Source organism: Micropterus salmoides, unplaced genomic scaffold (assembly GCF_014851395.1).
Source record: "Micropterus salmoides isolate LMB-PRFRI ecotype aquatic unplaced genomic scaffold, ASM1485139v1 Ms_hic_scaffold_1, whole genome shotgun sequence".
Taxonomy (NCBI): Eukaryota; Metazoa; Chordata; class Actinopteri; order Centrarchiformes; family Centrarchidae; genus Micropterus; species Micropterus salmoides.
The window spans coordinates 58,386,887-58,411,025 of record NW_024040040.1 but is presented as its reverse complement, the minus strand read 5'-3'; the positions used below and the strand labels follow the sequence as shown (position 1 = coordinate 58,411,025).

General features: G+C 40.1%; 1 protein-coding gene across 1 annotated transcript in view; it reads right to left on the bottom strand.

Moving 5' to 3' along the window:
- Positions 1 to 18,291: 18,291 nt before the first annotated feature.
- Positions 18,292 to 24,139, bottom strand: part of wu:fc21g02 — a 56,591-nt gene continuing 50,743 nt past the window's right edge. The window contains exons 13-14 of the mRNA XM_038733380.1: positions 23,011 to 23,142; positions 18,292 to 18,824 (exon numbers count right to left, since the gene is read on the bottom strand). Of these exons, the coding sequence (XP_038589308.1) occupies positions 18,702 to 18,824; positions 23,011 to 23,142 (255 nt within the window). The 3' untranslated portion in view covers positions 18,292 to 18,701. The remainder of the gene's footprint in view (positions 18,825 to 23,010; positions 23,143 to 24,139) is intronic.

Here is a 24,139-nt window from a genome sequence, read left to right as displayed (position 1 = left end):
ACGGACAACTTTTGTTAAAGGGTTATGTTTGGGTTTTTTTTCTCTCCTTCTCTTCTCCTGCCCACACACCTTCCGCCCACCAGCTGACTATCTGACAACAAGGTAATTCAACTACACGTTTAAAGTGCCGCAGTTTTATAAAGACGCTGATAATGGGCCTGGCTGGTCAGAATTACTTTATTGACAGATCATGGACATGAAGGGGTTTTTCTCAAGGTGTTCAAGGGCTGAGTGGAGGGCAGTGGAGATGGCATCCTCTGTGGATCTGTTGGTCCTGAAAGCAAACTGGTGAGGGTCCAGGCTGGCTGGGATGTTGCTCTTTATGTGCTGAAGAACAGCAACTGCCAACTTTAGAATGTTGGTGTTAAGCTGCTTGCACACTGCTCAAACAAGCTGTGTCTCAATTCAGGGACCGCATCCTTCGATGGCTGCATTTGAAGACTGAATACGTCACAGTCGGTTCGACTAGGCTGTCCCATTTTGAAGGCTCCTTCAAATATGGCCGAGAATTGCAGTCTTATTTTCCTCCGTTTGGAGGATCCAAAGGCTGGGTCATTCGCAGCCCCAGGTAATCCCAAGATTCATTGCGCACTGGTTGATTGTCCCAGCTTAAACAATGGCGTCAACTGTGGCTGTGGAGTTTACCTATAAATGTAAGTATTGGATTTCAACTCACTAGAAATAAAAAATAACAAGAGGCATAAAAGGTGGAATATGTCGTTTAAAGAATAATATTGTGCAATAAGATAACCGTGAGTTGAATGATTCGCTGGCCAGCTAACGTTAACTGAGGTTCTTGATGTGTTAACATTAAATGCAACTGGGCTGGGCAAGTTGAAACCTCAAAAATAAAGCCTTTAACGTCTTCACTTAAAACGGAAGAGATTTAGTGTCAGACCTACATCTTACCGAGATTAAGGCGATATTATACATCACGTGTACTTCCTATTATGTACATAAAAATACCACGTGACATTAGACTAATTTAACGTTAGGTTGTAAACCCTGCTTGTTTTTCAGACAGTTAACGGTTACAAAAATCTAGGGATATAGTATACAGTTAACATAGCTAGGTTATTTTCCTATTTATGCTGCTTTTTGTTTGGTGATGTGAGGCACAAAACTTACTTGAACATGTCGTTTTGTTTTAGGGAGCAAGGAGCAAACTGCCCTCTTTCTTAAATTGAGGGGGGAGAGCGACCACCTCTTCACTGGGGCAAAATTTTCTGCCAACGTGGTTTGGAGGTAATTAATGTATCAATAGCCCTTTTGATATATCTGCATTTGATCATCTTGTCCTTAAAGTTACAGTAAATTAAATAATCCTTAAATAATAATATCTATAATATTTATTAATCAATTAAAATAAAATATTTGTTAAATAAATGATCTTATTTTCTGTGGTCTTTATAACTATTTACAACATATTTACAACATTTATTCTGTTGAGCAGGGAGACCCTGGTGATGCTGCTGGACCTGGAGGCTGCCACAATAAAGACCCTGGTGTCTTCTGTCAGCAGGACATCATCTGGGGTGGTCTCCAGAGTGTGTTGCAGGTGTGGATGCATCTCTCCACTGTCCACTGCATCGTCCATCAGTGGGTTTGCAGGGCTGGTTCAATTGACGGCTGCCATGTCACTAAGATGTTTTAGTAAGAGGCAAGAATAATAAGCTGTGCACACAAAATACTTATTCACAATCTTATTTTGACAAAATAAATCTCTACAAAATATTTCAACAGGCCAAATCTTTTACTTGCCTGTTAAAAATATTGGTGGTCATGGAGCACCTCCTCCAGGGCAGACACCTCTGCAGACAGTGGTCAGGGAGCACCACTGACGGTCTCCAAACCGTTCTCCCCCACAATGTCACCAGCCCCAAGATAGATGTTGGAGAGGATGGCACATGCTGTTATGACCTGAAATGGTTGAAAATATATTTGAATCAGTCTGTTGATTTACTCATTAGTATAATAAAAAAAAAATACTCACATGAGGTACAAAGATGTGGTGCACATCCAGCGCTTGCAGGAAGATGGCCCGGAACCTGGTCTTCATCATCCCAAAAGCACGTTCTATAATGGAGCGTGTCCTGGAGTGATGGCTGTTGAAGCGCTGGGCTCCCACACCTTGTATTGGCCTCTTGTAGGGAGTGATGAGGGGGAGTGGGTGTTGGAGGCACGGGTACCCTCTGTCTGCAAAGATGAAATGCCCTGAAGGAGGGTAGAGTGAACTCCTGTACAGTGGGCTGTAGCGGAGCACTCTGGAGTCGGTGTCAATGAAGCGGCCCTGATGGTCACAGAAAGCCTGCAGGTTGATGGATGAAAAGAATTTCCTCTTCCTGTAGCACTGACCACCAGTTGCTTTAAAAAAGGCTCTGTTTCTTGCCAGCCCTGCAAACCCAAGGGATATCGGTTGTAACTCATCCTGGGTCTTCGGTAGGTGGATGACCTTGTGGCGAATGGCCACCACCTCCTCAGTGACTCTGTGGACGATGCGGTGGACAGTGGATCGAGGCATTGCAAACACAACTCTGGAGACCACCCTGTATGATGCCCCGCTTGCCAGCCAGAAGAGAAACACCAGGGTCTCAATCGTGGCACCCCATCCCTGTCTCCGTTCCTGGTTTAGGAGGCCCAATAGCACTCCCAGGGCCTGTCTGCTCAACTGGAAATCCGGCCGTGTGTCCTACTGGTTAAAAAACCTGTCCAGCACAGGAACACTCAAAGTTATCCTGGGGCTGGTTTAGGGAGACAAGGAGAAGAACAACTGTTATGAAGTGTAGAGAGCTTAGTTAGATAAGGCTTGTATATCTTTCTATTCAACTTGCTTTAGCTGATCAATGACAAAAACAGTGTCAATATTTTAATATTAAAGTAAGGTTAGGTTTTCTTTAAATATGAAATTATGTTGTTGAAGAGAAATGGCAGTAGCAATAAACTACGGTAACTGTGGTTTACATCACTGTTAGCTTTAGGAAGCCCATATTGCCTAAATACATATAAAATATAATGTTTCTTAGCTACTTTCCCCCACTATTTACCTGGCCAGGGTCCTCTCTCAGCCTGAGATACCTCATGCGTCGGTGCCGGTGGTGAAGTATTGAGAGTTAAAATATTAATATTAAAATGTTAGTCTCCATGCCAGTGGAGGTTGCTAGGCGACAGGAGTGGCGCTTCCCCGCGTAAGAGCAGGGCCAGTTGGTGATGCAAATAGACTGTCCTCCGTAGACCAGACTGTCTCATTTAACAACAGTTCGGCCTTTTGCGGCCGTATGCCTTCGTAGGCTGTGAAGGCCATGCCTTTCAAAGGATGCAGTCCCTGAATTGAGACACAGCAACAGTGCCCAACTAACACCAACATTCTTAAAGCCCCCCTCCAGCCAGTTTTAACTGCCGTTTTTGGTGAACGTTCTTTCTCAAACAGAGAATGGGGGTGTGGTTAATATTTGGACGTAATACATTACCATGACAACCAGAAACTGACCGGCTTGAGTGTTCACTAACGATATGCTGTTTTAATATCACTACACTTTACTGTCTGGCAGGATTGGCTATTACTTACGAATGACAGAAACTAATGTGTGCGTATCAGCTGTTATCAATCATACAGTCGATGGTCCTGTCACGCACTGCACACGATAACTCCCACTACGTTTTATGATGCGCTTACTTTACCGCGGGGGTGGGGGGTGGTCTGTTACTCTGTTGAACTGTATGTAAAGACGATGCAGTGGTAAAACGGCCGTCAGTAAAATGCATGTTGCAGACTGTATATAAGACGGTGGCAGGTGAAAGTGCAATGCATTTTCTGTCATCTGTCCTCCACCAACACACGCTCTGTTAGCTAACTTTCTGCAATAATTATGCTAGCTAACTACACCTGGCTAACTACAACTAAGTTAACTTAGCTAACTAAACTAGAAAGACAACCCAACAATCAGACACAGAGAGACTTACTTACTGTAAGTTCTAAGTAAATTACATGATAAATATGTAAATATCATCACAGAGTATGGTCTAGACCTGCTCTTTTATGAAAAGCGCTGTGAGATAACTGTTGTTGGGATTTGGCGCTATATAAATAAAATTTAATTGAATTGAATAAATTGGTTAGCTAGCTCACAACGATGTTTATCGGTTTTATCGAGGCGTGAAGGCTAGACAGTTTTTTAACGAGGCATGACAGTGTGCCTGCTCAAGCTTGGAAAATGACGTATAACTTATGGAATTACTATGGTCATACGTCACCACCCCGTTTTAACAACTTAGCTACTTTTGCAACTTTGAGCACAAGACAGTGTCAGTTGACCAGACAGTGACTGACAAGCCATGGCTATTTTTTCTTCTTATTATATAAGTAATAATAATAATAATATATATATTATTATATAACAACGTGCTTGTTAAATATGGTCAAAGTATTCACGGTCCACCTGGCCTTTAAAGCTGTTAGGTGTGTACAAGAGAGAGAGCAATCAAGACGAGTCAGGAGGAGACTGGTCCACTGTGTTTTCTGAGGTCTAAGGTCAACGCAGCCGTCTACCAGGAAGTTTTAGAGCACTTCATGCTTCCTGCTGCTGACCAACTTTATGGAGATGCAGATTTCATTTTCCAACAGGACTTGGCACCTGCACACAGTGCCAAAGCTACCAGTACCTGGTTTAAGGACCATGGTATCCCTGTTCTTAATTGGCCAGCAAACTGGCCTGACCTTAACCCTATAGAAAATCTATGGGGTATTGTGAAGAGGAAGATGCGATACGCCAGACCCAACAATGCAGAAGAGCTGAAGGCCACTATCAGAGCAACCTGGGCTCTCATAACACCTGAGCAGTGCCACAGACTGATCGACTCCATGCCACGCCGCATTGCTGCAGTAATTCAGGTAAAAGGAGCCCCAGCTAAGTATTGAGTGCTGTACATGCTCATACTTTTCATGTTCAAACTTTTAAGTTGGCCAACATTTCTAAAAATCCTTCTTTTGTATTGGTCTTAAGTAATATTCTAATTTTCGGAGATACTGAATTTGGGATTTTCATTTGTTGTCAGTTTTAATCATCACAATTAAATGAAATAAACATTTGAAATATATCAGTCTGTGTGAAAGAATATAATATCCAAGTTTCACTTTTTGAATGGAATTACTGAAATAAATCAACTTTTTGATGATATTCTAATTATATGACCAGCACCTGTATATTGACTTTTTTAAATCAATTTATTCATATATTAATATTCAATGTTTTGGAAGCTTTATGTTATTTGGAACGTGGCCGTATGGAGAGAAATAATGTTTTGAAGCTAACTCCCAATAAAAGTGAACATATAAACAGTAAATATGGCCAAAATATTGTGTAATAACTGTTGTATCAGTTTCTTTTCATCAAATTTACAGTTACAGTTGTATTCCAGGTGTATTAGAAGATATTTAGGTGCATTATAATCTACCTTATGATGGTTTTTGGTTTATTGCATTAAAATATAGCTTTTTTTTACCAGGTGAGGATGAAAATATCATATTGTTTTCTGTATTGCATCTCCATGTAGTCTGTAATGGTAAAATAAATATGTTAATGTACAATGGATTTATATTCCGTAGCTTCTGACCTTTCAAAGGAGACCAGAATTATGTATCTAGGGCAAATGGTTGAGGAGATGTTACTGATTTATTTTGGGAATGTTATTTTAGGTTTTTTTCCTGGAAATAGGTACATGTTATGATAATTGACTCTACTCATGACTGTTAAAATTACAATTTAACCTTGTCCAGATGTCTAACCTTATCCTAAACTAGAACTGTCAGGACCTATGAGTAGACCGGGGCCATATAATAATAATAATTATAACTAGAACTGCAAGCAGTTGTAAGCGGGGTCCAAACCCCCGGCCGGCGTATGTCTACAGGAGTGTTATTTCATGTACGATTAACAGCGCGACCTAGAGGCTGATTGACAGCAAATTTTACATAGCCCCTCGGGAGGGCGTCCCAGAAAAGGTCCGCGAGTTTGGTGTAGTTCAGACGTTGAAAACCTAAAATATGACATCACATCCTGTTTTTAGCATTTTTCGCAAACATTTGTTAGCTTATAATTGGGACATTTTTTCGTGAATCAAAGTTTCCTCTAAAAACTTTCATCGGCTTGGTCTAGAGATGGTCCGTGCCAAATTTAGTGCCAATTAGAGTTGCCATTTTGGAGGAGTTAATTAAAAAAGGTTTTTCATTTTTCCCACTTTTGCGAAAAAAAAAAAAGTCTAGGCGGAAATGGGTGAGGCAGGAGATTCAGCTCCATCACCTGAACGCGTGGATATAAGGTTTGTGATATGCGCCTTCGTGGGTGGGAGTTCCAAGCCCATATAGCCCATATAGCGCCCCCAAAAGGTAGAAGAGTGCGGATTTTTGCAAAAAAGATTTGTACAAAATGTCTGTGATACATATATCATATCCAGAAGTCCTCTTGGAGCAATGCCCAGCAGGAAGACATTTTGGATTTAATTGTCATTATTAGTAATTGACACACACCGTACTAGGGGTCGACAATAATCGTTCTGGCCGATTATTTTTCCAATAACCTGCATCGGTCATTTTAAAAACAGATACCCGATATAATTAATTAATTTAAAAATGCACTCCTTTGGCTCTGATGCAACCGCCTCTCTCTGTCTGTACTCACCACTCTGTGTGCTGAAACAAAGTCCCGCCCACAGTTCTAGCTGATTGGTTACAAGTCACGAGTAATAGTCTAGTATCAACACTGACTATTGTGCGGCAGTGATGGGAAAAATCACTCTTTTGACAGACTCGAGTCACCAAATCTCATTCATTAAAATGAACTCATCTTTTTTTGTGTCATTTCGTTCATTTTAACTAGGCTGGTTATTGCGGCACTGCAACCCTCTAACTGAGTGAGTGATTTTAAAAAAAGGTTTTCATACCGCTTATCTGTCTTTACATTCTGAGGAATGTTGAAACGTTTTAACTTAAAAAAAGAGAAAGCCGTGTGGATCGCTGGTGTGTGTGTCTGGGCCTGGAAATTCACAATCACAACCTGTAAGTATGCTTTATTGGTTGTGAGTTATATTTAAAATAAACACGGCAATGTAACTTCACAGAAAAAGTCCAAACTTGATCCAGATGTTTTAGCCAACTATAGACCTATATCTAACCTTCCATTTCCAAGATCCTGGAGAAAGCAGTTGCTAAACAGCTGTGTGACTTTCTACAGAGCAATAGTTTATTTGAGGATTTTCAGTCAGGATTTAGAGCTCATCATAGCACAGAGACAGCACTGGCGAAAATTACTAACAACCTCCTAATTGCATCAGACAAAGGACTTGTCTCTGTACTGGTTTTATTAGATCTTAGTGCTGCATTTGATACCATTGACCATCAGATCCTATTGCAGATACTGGAACATTTCATTGGCATTAAAGGAACCGCTCTAAGCTGGTTTAACTCCTATTTATCAGATCGATTTCAGTTTGTACATGTTAACGATGAGTCCTCCATGCACACCAAAGTTAGTCATGGAGTTCCTCAAGGATCTGTCCTCGGACCAATCCTCTTCACTTTATATATGCTTCCTTTAGGCAATATTATCAGGAAACACTCCATAAACTTTCATTGTTGTGCAGATGATACTCAGTTATATCTATCGATCAAGCCAGATGAAACTCATCAGTTAGCTAAACTTCAAATGTGCCTTCAGGATGTTAAAACCTGGATGACCTGTAATTTTCTAATGTTAAACTCAGATAAAACTGAAGTTACTGTTCTGGGGCCTAAGCACCTCTGTGACACATTATCTAAAGATATAGTTTCTCTTGATGGCATCGCCCTGGCCTCCAGCACCACTGTGAGGAATCTTGGAGTTATCTTTGTCGTTTAAGTCTCACATTAAGGAAATTTCAAGGACCGCCTTTTTTCACCTACGTAATATTGTGAAAATCAGAAATATCCTGTCTAAAAATGATGCAGAAAAACTAGTCCATGCATTTGTTACTTCTAGGCTGGATTACTGCAATTCATTTTTAGACAGGATGTTCCTGATTTTCGCAATATTACATAGTTGAAAAAAGGCGGTCCTTGAAATTTAATTTCTGAAGTAGCCAATAGAACGAGCAAGGCATCATGCTGCAGTCCCTCTCCTGGTCTCTCAGCAGAGCATACACGCATACAGGGAGCAGAGCTAGCGGAGTACATCAGTGTAGATTACACAAGTTGACCATAACTACGCCCCAAAAACAGCTAGTTATAAACAAGCTAAATCTCTGGACTGTACCTAAAAATTTAGCAACTCCTTGTAAACTATATATTATAGCAACATTACCTTCACTGTCTGTACCTCTGTGTGTATATTGTGTAGGCTGCCTCCCTCCCCTCTCTCTATCCTTACATCCCTCTCTCTTTCTCTCTCTCTTTTTCTCTCTCTCTCTCTCTTTTTCTCTCTCTCTTTTTCTCTCTTTTTCTCTCTCTCTCTCTCTCACCCCAACCGGTCGAGGCAGATGGCCGCCCACCCTGAGCCATGGTTCTGCTCGAGGTTTCTGCCTCTTAAAAGGAAGTTTTTCCTTGCCTCTGTCGCCTAGTGCTTGCTCTTGGTGGGAACTGTTGGGCTTCTGTAAATAGCATCACAGAGTACGGTCTAGACCTGCTCTTTTATGAAAAGCGTTGTGTGATAACTGTTGTTGTGATTTGGCGCTATATAAATAAAATTGAATTGAATTGAATTAAACTCAGCTGCTTGTTGAGAAAAAACAGCTCCTCTCTACCAGCAGCAGCAGAGGGGGGATGAGAAGGAACGACTGACTGACTGATGTCTTCTTTCTAAACTTGACTCAGTATTTTGATGTCAGGAATATAGTGTATTTTACATGGTCCATATTTTTCCAGTGAGATACAAATTTAATATTTTTTACTTTGCTGCTGTAAACTTTACTTTTGTTGCTGCTCTGAAAACAGTCTCTAATTCATTTAATTTACTATTTATGAAGATTAAACATGAAAATTAACTTTAATTGTGTTTAGCCTCAGATGAAGATCTCTCAGATCTTCATCTTCAATTTCTCTTGTGGTACCTCGGATTCGACTAAATACCATGGGTGCCAGATCTTTTAGTTATGCTGCCCCCCGCCCATGGAACTCTCTTCCCCTTGATGTTCGCAATAGCGACTGCTTGTTGACTTTTAAAACGCGTCTTGAGACACATCTTTTAGACAAGCTTTTTTATAACATGTTGTACTGAGTTTTTAATGCATTTTATCTGTATGCGGCTTGTTTGTTGTGTGTATTGTTTTATGTAGTGATCTGTATATTGTTTGTGAGGTAACCTTGGGTGAAAGGCGCCATTAAATAAAATGCATTATTATTATTATTATTATGATTCCCTCTTCAGGAGAAGACAAATCCTTTCATGTAGCCGATCTTGTTACAGACTGACTCTGCTCTGTGGGTGATAACAGATTTGTACATAAAGAGAAATTCAACAAAAAATTTACAGTAACAGTATCATAATTTATCAGCTTGCACTTTTCAACCACAACTTCAGCTCTGACTTGAAAATGAGAGAAACAGAATTTCACTTTATTCATGCGTAGTTTCATTGATACAGGGTTGCACATGTACAGTAGAAGAGGTATAAAATAACAGGCGCGAAACCAATGTCACTACCATAAAATCCAGTGGTGGATGTGATACTGGAAAGACTAAAATACCACAAAAATGAAGGCATCTCCAACTCCATCAGCCATAATTATCAGCTACAACTACACTTAGTGAATATCATTGGTTATATTTACACAAAAATAATTTTAAAAACATATTCAACGTAGTGTGAACCACACTTCAACCCATATTACATTTAAGGAACATCAGATCTAGGACACAAAGACAAAACAAAAAACACACCTTATTTTGCTTTTCATGTGACAATCTACCCAGAAAGAAAAAAGATCAACGTCACCTTCACATTGAGAGATGAAAAGGCACTCACTGTGTTTTTACATGAAATGCTGACAGCAGAGCAGTCCAGAACCTGTTTGTCCCAGTTTAAGGTGTGACTCCAAAAATCCAGTTGTCAAGACACCATTTGCAGGACATCAGCTGAATCCAGCCAACCACAAACACAACAAAATACTGACAGCTCTACATCAACTGGTCTGCATACACTGTGGAGATGGCAGTATCAAGGTTCACTGTATTTACTAACCTCAACAAACAAAATGAAAGACTACTGTACATAAAACCCGACTTTGGCAGAGAAAGGCATTTGTGATGTTATTTACAGTTCAATGTCTGTTGTGGTTTTAAGGTAAGCATCCTAGATAAGTAGGAAGATTTCTGACCTCCATCCTAGATGACACTCAACAGGCTGAGCATCCAGTTGAGCAAATCAATTCACAAGTCACAACAATTAACTAACAAAAAAAAACCAAAACACAACAGCTCAAAAAGGTGTTGGAACTTAATCTATAATTTATCATTTGTGTGTATTCCTTTATGTTTATGACAGTTAATGTTTGTTATCTCTCAAACTGCATTTCCTTGATGGCCTGTCCAGAGTAATAACTGACATACACACTGTGTATGCTACTACTTCCTGCTTGATTATGATTTATGGTTGGGACACAGACACCAAAGGCTCTGAAAGGATAATGAGTGATATGTTTTTTGCTGTAACGGTAAGGAGGCTTGAGTCAACCCTGAAAGGCAATTCTTCTGGCAGTATTCTTACAGTTTAGTTGTTAGCATTCATGACAACCAGACTTACCACCAAATCCAGGTGATTTAAACAGAATTATCACTATCAGAGGATTCAGGGGGTTTATGACAATTTCAATTTGAATTGAAAGTCATTCCATCGACCAATACTGTACAAGCTGTCTTAGCAGTGTTGATTTATGAAGAGGCATTGAATGAAAAAATGAGGTAGCTATTGTAGAAATTCTGTTTCATACAGCTCTTCTCATAAAAAAATAGGTGTGTGTCTGTGAAGATTCTCAGTCATCCAGGTCAAGGTAGAAGCACTAAGTTAAAGGCAACTCGACAGCAAACCTGGGGCCTAGCAGTAGTCTATTCTAGGATAGGAACTTAGGGTAATATAATTAAGATGTGATGTGTGTGTGTATTTGACAGGGCACATTATACTTGTGTACAGTATAGCACAGAGAGTGGTTGGCTGTTGTACTCCTCTCATTTGAGCCCCATCGCAGATTGATCCATATTTTACCAATCCACTCACTTGACTGATGCTGGTGGTTGACTGGATGGAAAAGAGCTTATATTGGGGGCTATTGTGCAGTCAGAAGAGCAATCTCTGCACTGTGTTTTTTTTTAGCTGTTGTCTCAACAGGACCGTGTTTCCAGGATACAGAGCTCTTTCTCAATTCACTGGAGAATATAAGAAGCTCACCAGCAACTCTTAAGCATTAGCTATAAAGACATTTCTTACTAAATGACATTGGAGCAAACCTGACATACAGCAACCTGACATTGCTACTGTGGGTAGCAGAACTGTAGTCATAATAAAGTGTATTTTTGTTTAACATGTCTGAAGTCTTAATACACATTTTATTGCTATTTTGTTTTTTTTTGGCCAGTGAAACATTTCCCATCAAAGACGTCCGATAGCGATAACTTTTGAGGGATTTTCAGTCAATCGTTTTCATGGCACTCTGGTTTCTTTCCTTTTGTTGACTTTTTTAGACTTTTTTCTTGATTCCTTGATTTTCCCGGCACATTACATCAGAAGTCAGCTCTCACTTAACAAAAATTAAAAAAAAAGGAATCAAAGAAATATACTCAAGTTTGGAATCATTGAAAATGTAGATAGAAACCACAACCATGTACTGATAACGTCTCTTAAACCTTTGGTAAACTGAACCCAGCCCTGTTTTTATTATACTCATCGGATGTCCATTTTTATTACACACTTCACAAAAACACTTCCTTTCTTTGTCTTCTCACCTCTGGAAAATTGATTAATAACTAACTTGTACATGCTGCCTGGCTGGGGGGAGTCGCTTTCAAGGGAGGTCTGAAGGAAGGGGGTGGGATTTTTTCGGTTGCACGCTTTCAAACTACACCAGCTTTATATAATGATCAAGGCAAAGAGGAAAAGAATGTACTGTCCAAATGCGGCTCATTGCTTACTCCTGTGCCATTATGTGTCCCTGATTTGGATGCTTCAAGAAAGGAATGGAAAATGGTCACAGAGGAGCATTGTAACATCAGTCTGGGAGGACTTGGAGGGAGCTTCTTCAGGAGGTAACGTCCCTATAGGAAGTTGGTGGAGTTTTTTGGTCCATCAATCTGGAACTGGTAGGCACCATCAGAGGAGCTGAGAATGTTGCTGGAGGAGGAAGGCACAGAAGCCACAGGAGAGAATGCAGCTTCAGCCTAGGATGTGAAAATAGAATGGAATTTCTATTAGGTAAGTCACAGTAGAGACAGAAAATTGTGAAGAAGAGAGAGAGGGGGGCCATGCTACAAAAACGTCCCTCAATGGAATTGAACCAGGGACATCATATGGTATGCGTTTTAAGAACAAGACCGTTTCTAGGGCCTTATGAATCATGGACTTTAAAGCCAGAAGTCTGAGAATAAAATCATCAATTGTAACTTTATTCTCAGAACTCAAGTGTGACCCTTATTCTCTTCTGTACTATATGCATAATTGCAACCCACTTTTGCGAAAAAAAAAAAAGTCTAGGCGGAAATGGGTGAGGCAGGAGATTCAGCTCCATCACCTGAACGCGTGGATATAAGGTTTGTGATATGCGCCTTCGTGGGTGGGAGTTCCAAGCCCATATAGCCCATATAGCGCCCCCAAAAGGTAGAAGAGTGCGGATTTTTGCAAAAAAGATTTGTACAAAATGTCTGTGATACATATATCATATCCAGAAGTCCTCTTGGAGCAATGCCCAGCAGGAAGACATTTTGGATTTAATTGTCATTATTAGTAATTGACACACACCGTACTAGGGGTCGACAAATAATCGTTCTGGCCGATTATTTTTCCAATAACCTGCATCGGTCATTTTAAAAACAGATACCCGATATAATTAATTAATTTAAAAATGCACTCCTTTGGCTCTGATGCAACCGCCTCTCTCTGTCTGTACTCACCACTCTGTGTGCTGAAACAAAGTCCCGCCCACAGTTCTAGCTGATTGGTTACAAGTCACGAGTAATAGTCTAGTATCAACACTGACTATTGTGCGGCAGTGATGGGAAAAATCACTCTTTTGACAGACTCGAGTCACCAAATCTCATTCATTAAAATGAACTCATCTTTTTTTGTGTCATTTCGTTCATTTTAACTAGGCTGGTTATTGCGGCACTGCAACCCTCTAACTGAGTGAGTGATTTTAAAAAAAGGTTTTCATACCGCTTATCTGTCTTTACATTCTGAGGAATGTTGAAACGTTTTAACTTAAAAAAAGAGAAAGCCGTGTGGATCGCTGGTGTGTGTGTCTGGGCCTGGAAATTCACAATCACAACCTGTAAGTATGCTTTATTGGTTGTGAGTTATATTTAAAATAAACACGGCAATGTAACTTCACAGAAAAAGTCCAAACTTGATCCAGATGTTTTAGCCAACTATAGACCTATATCTAACCTTCCATTTCCAAGATCCTGGAGAAAGCAGTTGCTAAACAGCTGTGTGACTTTCTACAGAGCAATAGTTTATTTGAGGATTTTCAGTCAGGATTTAGAGCTCATCATAGCACAGAGACAGCACTGGCGAAAATTACTAACAACCTCCTAATTGCATCAGACAAAGGACTTGTCTCTGTACTGGTTTTATTAGATCTTAGTGCTGCATTTGATACCATTGACCATCAGATCCTATTGCAGATACTGGAACATTTCATTGGCATTAAAGGAACCGCTCTAAGCTGGTTTAACTCCTATTTATCAGATCGATTTCAGTTTGTACATGTTAACGATGAGTCCTCCATGCACACCAAAGTTAGTCATGGAGTTCCTCAAGGATCTGTCCTCGGACCAATCCTCTTCACTTTATATATGCTTCCTTTAGGCAATATTATCAGGAAACACTCCATAAACTTTCATTGTTGTGCAGATGATACTCAGTTATATCTATCGATCAAGCCAGATGAAACTCATCAGTTAGCTAAACTTCAAATGTGCCTTCAGGATGTTAAAACCTGGATGACCTGTAATTTTCTAATGTTAAACTCAGATAAAACTGAAGTTACTGTTCTGGGGCCTAAGCACCTCTGTGACACATTATCTAAAGATATAGTTTCTCTTGATGGCATCGCCCTGGCCTCCAGCACCACTGTGAGGAATCTTGGAGTTATCTTTGTCGTTTAAGTCTCACATTAAGGAAATTTCAAGGACCGCCTTTTTTCACCTACGTAATATTGTGAAAATCAGAAATATCCTGTCTAAAAATGATGCAGAAAAACTAGTCCATGCATTTGTTACTTCTAGGCTGGATTACTGCAATTCATTTTTAGACAGGATGTTCCTGATTTTCGCAATATTACATAGTTGAAAAAAGGCGGTCCTTGAAATTTAATTTCTGAAGTAGCCAATAGAACGAGCAAGGCATCATGCTGCAGTCCCTCTCCTGGTCTCTCAGCAGAGCATACACGCATACAGGGAGCAGAGCTAGCGGAGTACATCAGTGTAGATTACACAAGTTGACCATAACTACGCCCCAAAAACAGCTAGTTATAAACAAGCTAAATCTCTGGACTGTACCTAAAAATTTAGCAACTCCTTGTAAACTATATATTATAGCAACATTACCTTCACTGTCTGTACCTCTGTGTGTATATTGTGTAGGCTGCCTCCCTCCCCTCTCTCTATCCTTACATCCCTCTCTCTTTCTCTCTCTCTTTTTCTCTCTCTCTCTCTCTTTTTCTCTCTCTCTTTTTCTCTCTTTTTCTCTCTCTCTCTCTCCAACCGGTCGAGGCAGATGGCCGCCCACCCTGAGCCATGGTTCTGCTCGAGGTTTCTGCCTCTTAAAAGGAAGTTTTTCCTTGCCTCTGTCGCCTAGTGCTTGCTCTTGGTGGGAACTGTTGGGCTTCTGTAAATAGCATCACAGAGTACGGTCTAGACCTGCTCTTTTATGAAAAGCGTGTGTGATAACTGTTGTTGTGATTTGGCGCTATATAAATAAAATTGAATTGAATTGAATTAAACTCAGCTGCTTGTTGAGAAAAAACAGCTCCTCTCTACCAGCAGCAGCAGAGGGGGATGAGAAGGAACGACTGACTGACTGATGTCTTCTTTCTAAACTTGACTCAGTATTTTGATGTCAGGAATATAGTGTATTTTACATGGTCCATATTTTTCCAGTGAGATACAATTTAATATTTTTTACTTTGCTGCTGTAAACTTTACTTTTGTTGCTGCTCTGAAAACAGTCTCTAATTCATTTAATTTACTATTTATGAAGATTAAACATGAAAATTAACTTTAATTGTGTTTAGCCTCAGATGAAGATCTCTCAGATCTTCATCTTCAATTTCTCTTGTGGTACCTCGGATTCGACTAAATACCATGGGTGCCAGATCTTTTAGTTATGCTGCCCCCCGCCCATGGAACTCTCTTCCCCTTGATGTTCGCAATAGCGACTGCTTGTTGACTTTTAAAACGCGTCTTGAGACACATCTTCTTAGACAAGCTTTTTTATAACATGTTGTACTGAGTTTTTAATGCATTTTATCTGTATGCGGCTTGTTTGTTGTGTGTATTGTTTTATGTAGTGATCTGTATATTGTTTGTGAGGTAACCTTGGGTGAAAGGCGCCATTAAATAAAATGCATTATTATTATTATTATTATGATTCCCTCTTCAGGAGAAGACAAATCCTTTCATGTAGCCGATCTTGTTACAGACTGACTCTGCTCTGTGGGTGATAACAGATTTGTACATAAAGAGAAATTCAACAAAAAATTTACAGTAACAGTATCATAATTTATCAGCTTGCACTTTTCAACCACAACTTCAGCTCTGACTTGAAAATGAGAGAAACAGAATTTCACTTTATTCATGCGTAGTTTCATTGATACAGGGTTGCACATGTACAGTAGAAGAGGTATAAAATAACAGGCGCGAAACCAATGTCACTACCATAAAATCCAGTGGTGGATGTGATACTGGAAAGACTAAAATACCACAAAAATGAAGGCATCTCCAACTCCATCAGCCATAATTATCAGCTACAACTACACTTAGTGAATATCATTGGTTATATTTACACAAAAATAATTTTAAAAACATATTCAACGTAGTGTGAACCACACTTCAACCCATATTACATTTAAGGAACATCAGATCTAGGACACAAAGACAAAACAAAAACACACCTTATTTTGCTTTTCATGTGACAATCTACCCAGAAAGAAAAAAGATCAACGTCACCTTCACATTGAGAGATGAAAAGGCACTCACTGTGTTTTTACATGAAATGCTGACAGCAGAGCAGTCCAGAACCTGTTTGTCCCAGTTTAAGGTGTGACTCCAAAAATCCAGTTGTCAAGACACCATTTGCAGGACATCAGCTGAATCCAGCCAACCACAAACACAACAAAATACTGACAGCTCTACATCAACTGGTCTGCATACACTGTGGAGATGGCAGTATCAAGGTTCACTGTATTTACTAACCTCAACAAACAAAATGAAAGACTACTGTACATAAAACCCGACTTTGGCAGAGAAAGGCATTTGTGATGTTATTTACAGTTCAATGTCTGTTGTGGTTTTAAGGTAAGCATCCTAGATAAGTAGGAAGATTTCTGACCTCCATCCTAGATGACACTCAACAGGCTGAGCATCCAGTTGAGCAAATCAATTCACAAGTCACAACAATTAACTAACAAAAAAAACCAAAACACAACAGCTCAAAAAGGTGTTGGAACTTAATCTATAATTTATCATTTGTGTGTATTCCTTTATGTTTATGACAGTTAATGTTTGTTATCTCTCAAACTGCATTTCCTTGATGGCCTGTCCAGAGTAATAACTGACATACACACTGTGTATGCTACTACTTCCTGCTTGATTATGATTTATGGTTGGGACACAGACACCAAAGGCTCTGAAAGGATAATGAGTGATATGTTTTTTGCTGTAACGGTAAGGAGGCTTGAGTCAACCCTGAAAGGCAATTCTTCTGGCAGTATTCTTACAGTTTAGTTGTTAGCATTCATGACAACCAGACTTACCACCAAATCCAGGTGATTTAAACAGAATTATCACTATCAGAGGATTCAGGGGGTTTGACAATTTCAATTTGAATTGAAAGTCATTCCATCGACCAATACTGTACAAGCTGTCTTAGCAGTGTTGATTTATGAAGAGGCATTGAATGAAAAAATGAGGTAGCTATTGTAGAAATTCTGTTTCATACAGCTCTTCTCATAAAAAAATAGGTGTGTGTCTGTGAAGATTCTCAGTCATCCAGGTCAAGGTAGAAGCACTAAGTTAAAGGCAACTCGACAGCAAACCTGGGGCCTAGCAGTAGTCTATTCTAGGATAGGAACTTAGGGTAATATAATTAAGATGTGATGTGTGTGTATTTGACAGGGCACATTATACTTGTGTACAGTATAGCACAGAGAGTGGTTGGCTGTTGTACTCCTCTCATTTGAGCCCCATCGCAGATTGATCCATATTTTACCAATCCACTCACTTGACTGATGCTGGTGGTTGACTGGATGGAAAAGAGCTTATATTGGGGGCTATTGTGCAGTCAGAAGAGCAATCTCTGCACTGTGTTTTTTTAGCTGTTGTCTCAACAGGACCGTGTTTCCAGGATACAGAGCTCTTTCTCAATTCACTGGAGAATATAAGAAGCTCACCAGCAACTCTTAAGCATTAGCTATAAAGACATTTCTTACTAAATGACATTGGAGCAAACCTGACATACAGCAACCTGACATTGCTACTGTGGGTAGCAGAACTGTAGTCATAATAAAGTGTATTTTTGTTTAACATGTCTGAAGTCTTAATACACATTTTATTGCTATTTTGTTTTTTTTTGGCCAGTGAAACATTTCCCATCAAAGACGTCCGATAGCGATAACTTTTGAGGGATTTTCAGTCAATCGTTTTCATGGCACTCTGGTTTCTTTCCTTTTGTTGACTTTTTTAGACTTTTTTCTTGATTCCTTGATTTTCCCGGCACATTACATCAGAAGTCAGCTCTCACTTAACAAAAATTAAAAAAAAGGAATCAAAGAAAATACTCAAGTTTGGAATCATTGAAAATGTAGATAGAAACCACAACCATGTACTGATAACGTCTCTTAAACCTTTGGTAAACTGAACCCAGCCCTGTTTTTATTATACTCATCGGATGTCCATTTTTATTACACACTTCACAAAAACACTTCCTTTCTTTGTCTTCTCACCTCTGGAAAATTGATTAATAACTAACTTGTACATGCTGCCTGGCTGGGGGGAGTCGCTTTCAAGGGAGGTCTGAAGGAAGGGGGTGGGATTTTTTCGGTTGCACGCTTTCAAACTACACCAGCTTTATATAATGATCAAGGCAAAGAGGAAAAGAATGTACTGTCCAAATGCGGCTCATTGCTTACTCCTGTGCCATTATGTGTCCCTGATTTGGATGCTTCAAGAAAGGAATGGAAAATGGTCACAGAGGGCATTGTAACATCAGTCTGGGAGGACTTGGAGGGAGCTTCTTCAGGAGGTAATGTCCCTATAGGAAGTTGGTGGAGTTTTTTGGTCCATCAATCTGGAACTGGTAGGCACCATCAGAGGAGCTGAGAATGTTGCTGGAGGAGGAAGGCACAGAAGCCACAGGAGAGAATGCAGCTTCAGCCTAGGATGTGAAAATAGAATGGAATTTCTATTAGGTAAGTCACAGTAGAGACAGAAAATTGTGAAGAAGAGAGAGAGGGGGGCCATGCTACAAAAACGTCCCTCAATGGAATTGAACCAGGGACATCATATGGTATGCGTTTTAAGAACAAGACCGTTTCTAGGGCCTTATGAATCATGGACTTTAAAGCCAGAAGTCTGAGAATAAAATCATCAATTGTAACTTTATTCTCAGAACTCAAGTGTGACCCTTATTCTCTTCTGTACTATATGCATAATTGCTTGATACATCAAATATATTGATAATGATTCACTTTGTAATATTACTAATTGAATTGCTGAAATTGTCCTTATCCAACAGAGGATTACCCACTCTTTCTGATGACAAAATGGACTTAAATTGTAAAACACAGAATTCAGGACAGAGGTCACCCAAAAGAAAAAAAAGATTATTTCGAAAATCACGATTAACAAGTCTAATATGATATGGACTTAGCTCAGAAAGAGTAGCAGAAAAGATAACAAAAGGGAAGATTAAGGAGATTGGAGAGATTAATTTCATTGTCAGACTTGTAGTCCTCAGCCCCAACTGACACTGACTTAAGTGACATCACTTGAGGACATTTTTCACACAGCTCCCTTTGAAGACACAAAACACCTGTAAACACACACTGATGTGGAAAATTGGTGGAGTTCACCTAGGATATGTTAAGTCTTAAAAAATAGGTGCTTATAAATAGGTTTAAACACATTTTTCTTACTATAAAAGATCCATCCAAAAACTCGTTCAATATATTTACTTTACAATCACATTAGGAATGCAGGGCTCAACAACAACAAGTTCTAAAATGACCAGTGGGGAATCTCAGCAATTTAACCTCTGTGGGTTTGTTTGCTAAGATCATTTATACCACTGGTTTGTTGCTCCTGGCTTTTGTAACGTCGTTATGGTCGTTAGAGCCACCTGAGGCCAAGCCTGAACGACCATTGTTGGCATTTTCACCTGAGGCCAAGAGGTAATGCTCCTCCCCAGGTTAAAATTGAACCAGTCTGGTTTGTCTGTTTATAAAGCATAATGTATAAATTATCACCCAATTCCGTGTTACACTTTCTTAGCCAATCTCTTTCCAAATCATTAACACTAGTTTTACACTTTTTTTGGAATTCAGGGTCAAAAAATATCATTTATATGAAATTATGCCTGGGCATGCCATAAACTGGCAGTGGCTTCTTTACTGGATTAGTACCATTAGCGAGCATCAACAGACCCAAGTATGCCTGCTGAGGTATGGGATCCATCTTTGCCATACACATAATTCCTGTTCTTTGTCATATCGATAGTTACGTATTGTAAATCCAGATTCTATGGGTATAGGCGCAGCCCTCTTAGGCCATCGCTATTGTGTTTACCCTTACGCCTACATGCGTGGCATGCTTGTCTACGCCCACCGACAGCATGGGCCTCTCCCACGTCTGCACCTTGTATATACACACACACACACACACACACACACACACACACACAACGGTGAGACCTGGCCATCAGCTCCCATAATGCCTTTTCTTCAGCACTGAGAACCAAGGTCCAGTGAGGCCCACTGCTTAGAGGGCTGTGCCTATACTCGCCCTCTAAGGCCATTGCTATTGGGTTTAGAGGCGAAGCAGGATGAGTCAACGCCTCACTGGGCCCATACGGTACCACCAAGCACAGACCCACCTGCCCAGAGCCAACATAATATGCTATCAATACTACTTTGTGTTTCTGTTATATTTCAAAAAATAAAAATAAATTTATTTTTGTAAGATTTGCAATAATAATAATAATCTGCACAATTAAGCTAATCGCAATCGCGATGTCATAATGTGCGATTACATAACCACAAAATGCGTGTGATTTAATAAAATAGTAAAAGCATGTGTGACACTCTTCTGTGTGTGCAGTCTGCACTTTACAGTGCCTTGCGAAAGTATTCGGCCACATTGCAGGCTTCAAACATAAAGATATAAAACTGTAATTTTTTGTGAAGAACCAACAACAAGTGGGACACAATCATGAAGTGGAACGAAATTTATTGGATATTTCAAACGTTTTTAACAAATAAAAAACTGAAAAATTGGGCGTGCAAAATTATTCAGCCCCCTTAAGTTAATACTTTGTAGCGCCACCTTTTGCTGCGATTACAGCTGTACGTCGCTTGGGGTACGTCTCTATCAGTTTTGCACATCGAGAGACTGAAATTTTTGCCCATTCCTCCTTGCAAAACAGCTCGAGCTCAGTGAGGTTGGATGGAGAGCGTTTGTTTCCACAGATTCTCGATTGGATTCAGGTCTGGACTTTGACTTGGCCATTCTAACACCTGGATATGTTTATTTGGGAACCATTCCAGTGTAGATTTTGCTTTATGTTTTGGATCATTGTCTTGTTGGAAGACAAATCTCCGTCCCAGTCTCAGGTCTTTTGCAGACTCCATCAGGTTTTCTTCCAGAATGGTCCTGTGTTTGGCTCCATGCATCTTCCCATCAATTTTAACCATCTTCCCTGTCCCTGCTGAAGACAAGCAGGCCCAAACCATGATGCTGCCACCACCATGTTTGACAGTGGGGATGGTGTGTTCAGGGTGATGAGCTGTGTTGCCTTTACGCCAAACAGAACGTTTTGCATTGTTGCCAAAAAGTTCGATTTTGGTTTCATCTGACCAGAGCACCTTCTTCCACATGTTTGGTGTGTCTCCCAGGTGGCTTGTGGCAAACTTAAAACAAGACTTTTTATGGATATCTTTAAGAAATGGCTTTCTTCTTGCCACTCTTCCATAAAGGCCAGATTTGTGCAGTATACGACTGATTGTTGTCCTATGGACAGAGTCCCCACCTCAGCTGTAGATCTCTGCAGTTCATCCAGAGTGATCATGGGCCTCTTGGCTGCATCTCTGATCAGTCTTCTCCTTGTATGAGCTGAAAGTTTAGAGGGACGGCCGGGTCTTCGTAGATTTGCAGTGGTCTGATACTCCTTCAATTTCAATATTATCGCTTGCACAGTGCTCCTTGGTAGGTTTAAAGCTTGGGAAATCTTTTTGTATCCAAATCCAGCTTTAAACTTCTCCACAACAGTATCTGTTTCATGAACAGTGTGCGAGTAACTTTTAAGACAACAAAACCCACCTAAAAAAACAACCCACAAAAATGAATGGTTCCCACTGAGGTTAAATAGCCGAGTTTCCCTACCAGTCTCTTGGATGGGGGACAAAACATTTTTATGCTCATCTACTCAAGCACTAATTAAAAACACCAAAATGATGCTTTTTTAAGCAAATGCACATTTCTATTTCTATGCACTTGGTTAGAGTGTTAGTTTCCTGAGCAGCCCTTTTAAATCAGACCCAGGTTCGAATCCTACCTCCGGCAGGAGTGATAATTGCTTTGAACTTCTAACACCTGTCTGGTGTTCAGTTCCCACTGACTTTCAGTGGTTGTTTTTAAATTTGTATGTTGTTAATCTTTCTAAATGCAATCAATGTTTACATGGATATCAGTGCTTCCTTAAAGTAGTTGCTCTATGTATTTTATGAGACAACAGTGGACTGGACCTCAAAAAATATATATTTACAAGCTACACTGTGGTGTGCCAGGAATGTTTGGTCATTCAGCGCTGTCTGTTGGTGCTTTGGAGGCATTTCATGTCAATGAAAACCAGAGCAATAGAGAACATAGAACTTACCATGTCCAGTCCATTTACCTGCTACTTCCTTTTTCATGGCAAAACATCAAAATTCATTGCCACGCTATGGCCATGCATGTTCTCGGGCCCTGATAAATTAATTTAAAAAAAATTACCATCCTTTAAGGTTCCTTACTGAAGGTTTAATATAGTAGCCTCCACAAATACACAATATGATTAAGTTGCTTTAACAGATACAATTGAGTATGAATGTGCACTGAAAACTAAAACGTAAAAAGAAGGAAAGGAAATATGGTGAGTGGAGCAGAAGGTGCCACAGTTTGTGTCTGTGTGTGTGTTAGTGTGAGTGTGTGTTGAAATGTCCCTGCCACACCACGCACCACAAATCACTGGTAAATGTATAGTTCTATCATACAGTGACTTGGAACATACTGGGCTCAGTAATTTAACATCAATATAATATTTCTAGAATATTCTTAGTTTATATTTTTCTTTGTATGTGTGCATCTACCTGTGATATAGCAGTCAGCAGGGGGTCGCCAGATGAGGAAACCATATCCTCCATCTTGAACTCCTCCTTAACAGGGTCACTGGCTGCTGCTGGTGGAGGAGAGCTGTACATGACTGGAGCTGGAGCATAGCCCTACACACACACACACACACACACACACACGTTATTATTATATTTAGGCATTTCATTTATTTCCTGTTGAGAACTTCCTTTACCATTGTCCTGCTAAGTATGTAAGTGTGCACAAGTTTGCACACATTTGTATGTTCCTGGATTTTTCTTAATCACCATGTTCAACCATTTTTCATGTATCTACAGGCTACTAACTCATTTCCACTCAAAGCTGTATTGCACATATATAAATCTGATTCTATAGGAGTGGAACCAACTGAGCATGATGACTGGGTGTTTGCTGCATCACATCTAGCTGATATTGTCCCGCTGGTTTACTCCCTGCCTCCTGCCTCACAAAGGTCACAGGCCTTTCTACCCTGATCCTGAATCGGTGTTGTAGGTTTGCAAAACTAACTAAAATGAAAGAGTAAATGTCCTTAGTTTTCATGTATTTATTTCATAGGACCGACGCCTACATTTCGAGTGATTATGAAGCCTTGGGAACTGACGTTGCAGGGCAGTTGGTATGTCCGGACCGGCAGTTCAGCAGCGCTGTGATTAGCCACCTGTTGGTGAGCCGCATGAAGAGCTGGCACACTGCGTGTCGTGTGGCTGTCCTGCCACGATTGCTTTATCCATCAAGAGAACCTGGGGTCAGGGCGGCGTCTGGCCGAAGCATAGCAGGGGGTGACCACTGTTACGAGGAGAGCCCCATGTAACGTTAGGGGGAGGCTAACTTAGTCGGGGAGACCCAGGTAGGGATCAGCTGTGTAGTTGGGGGGATTGGTGGGATGTTTTTTAGTTGTGTTTAGTTCGGGTTGCAGGTAGTGAGTCACTGTCTTGGTGGTTTTCTTTTCCTTGTTTTGATGGTCTGCTTAGAGCTCATCCTGGTGTGGGATAAACTTGGGTTATCCCACACCAGGATGCACTGGATGAATGTGTCTGCTGGTCTTTGTTTTTTTTTGTTTTGTTTTTTTTTTTACAAAAAATAAACTAAACTAGCAAATCCATGTTA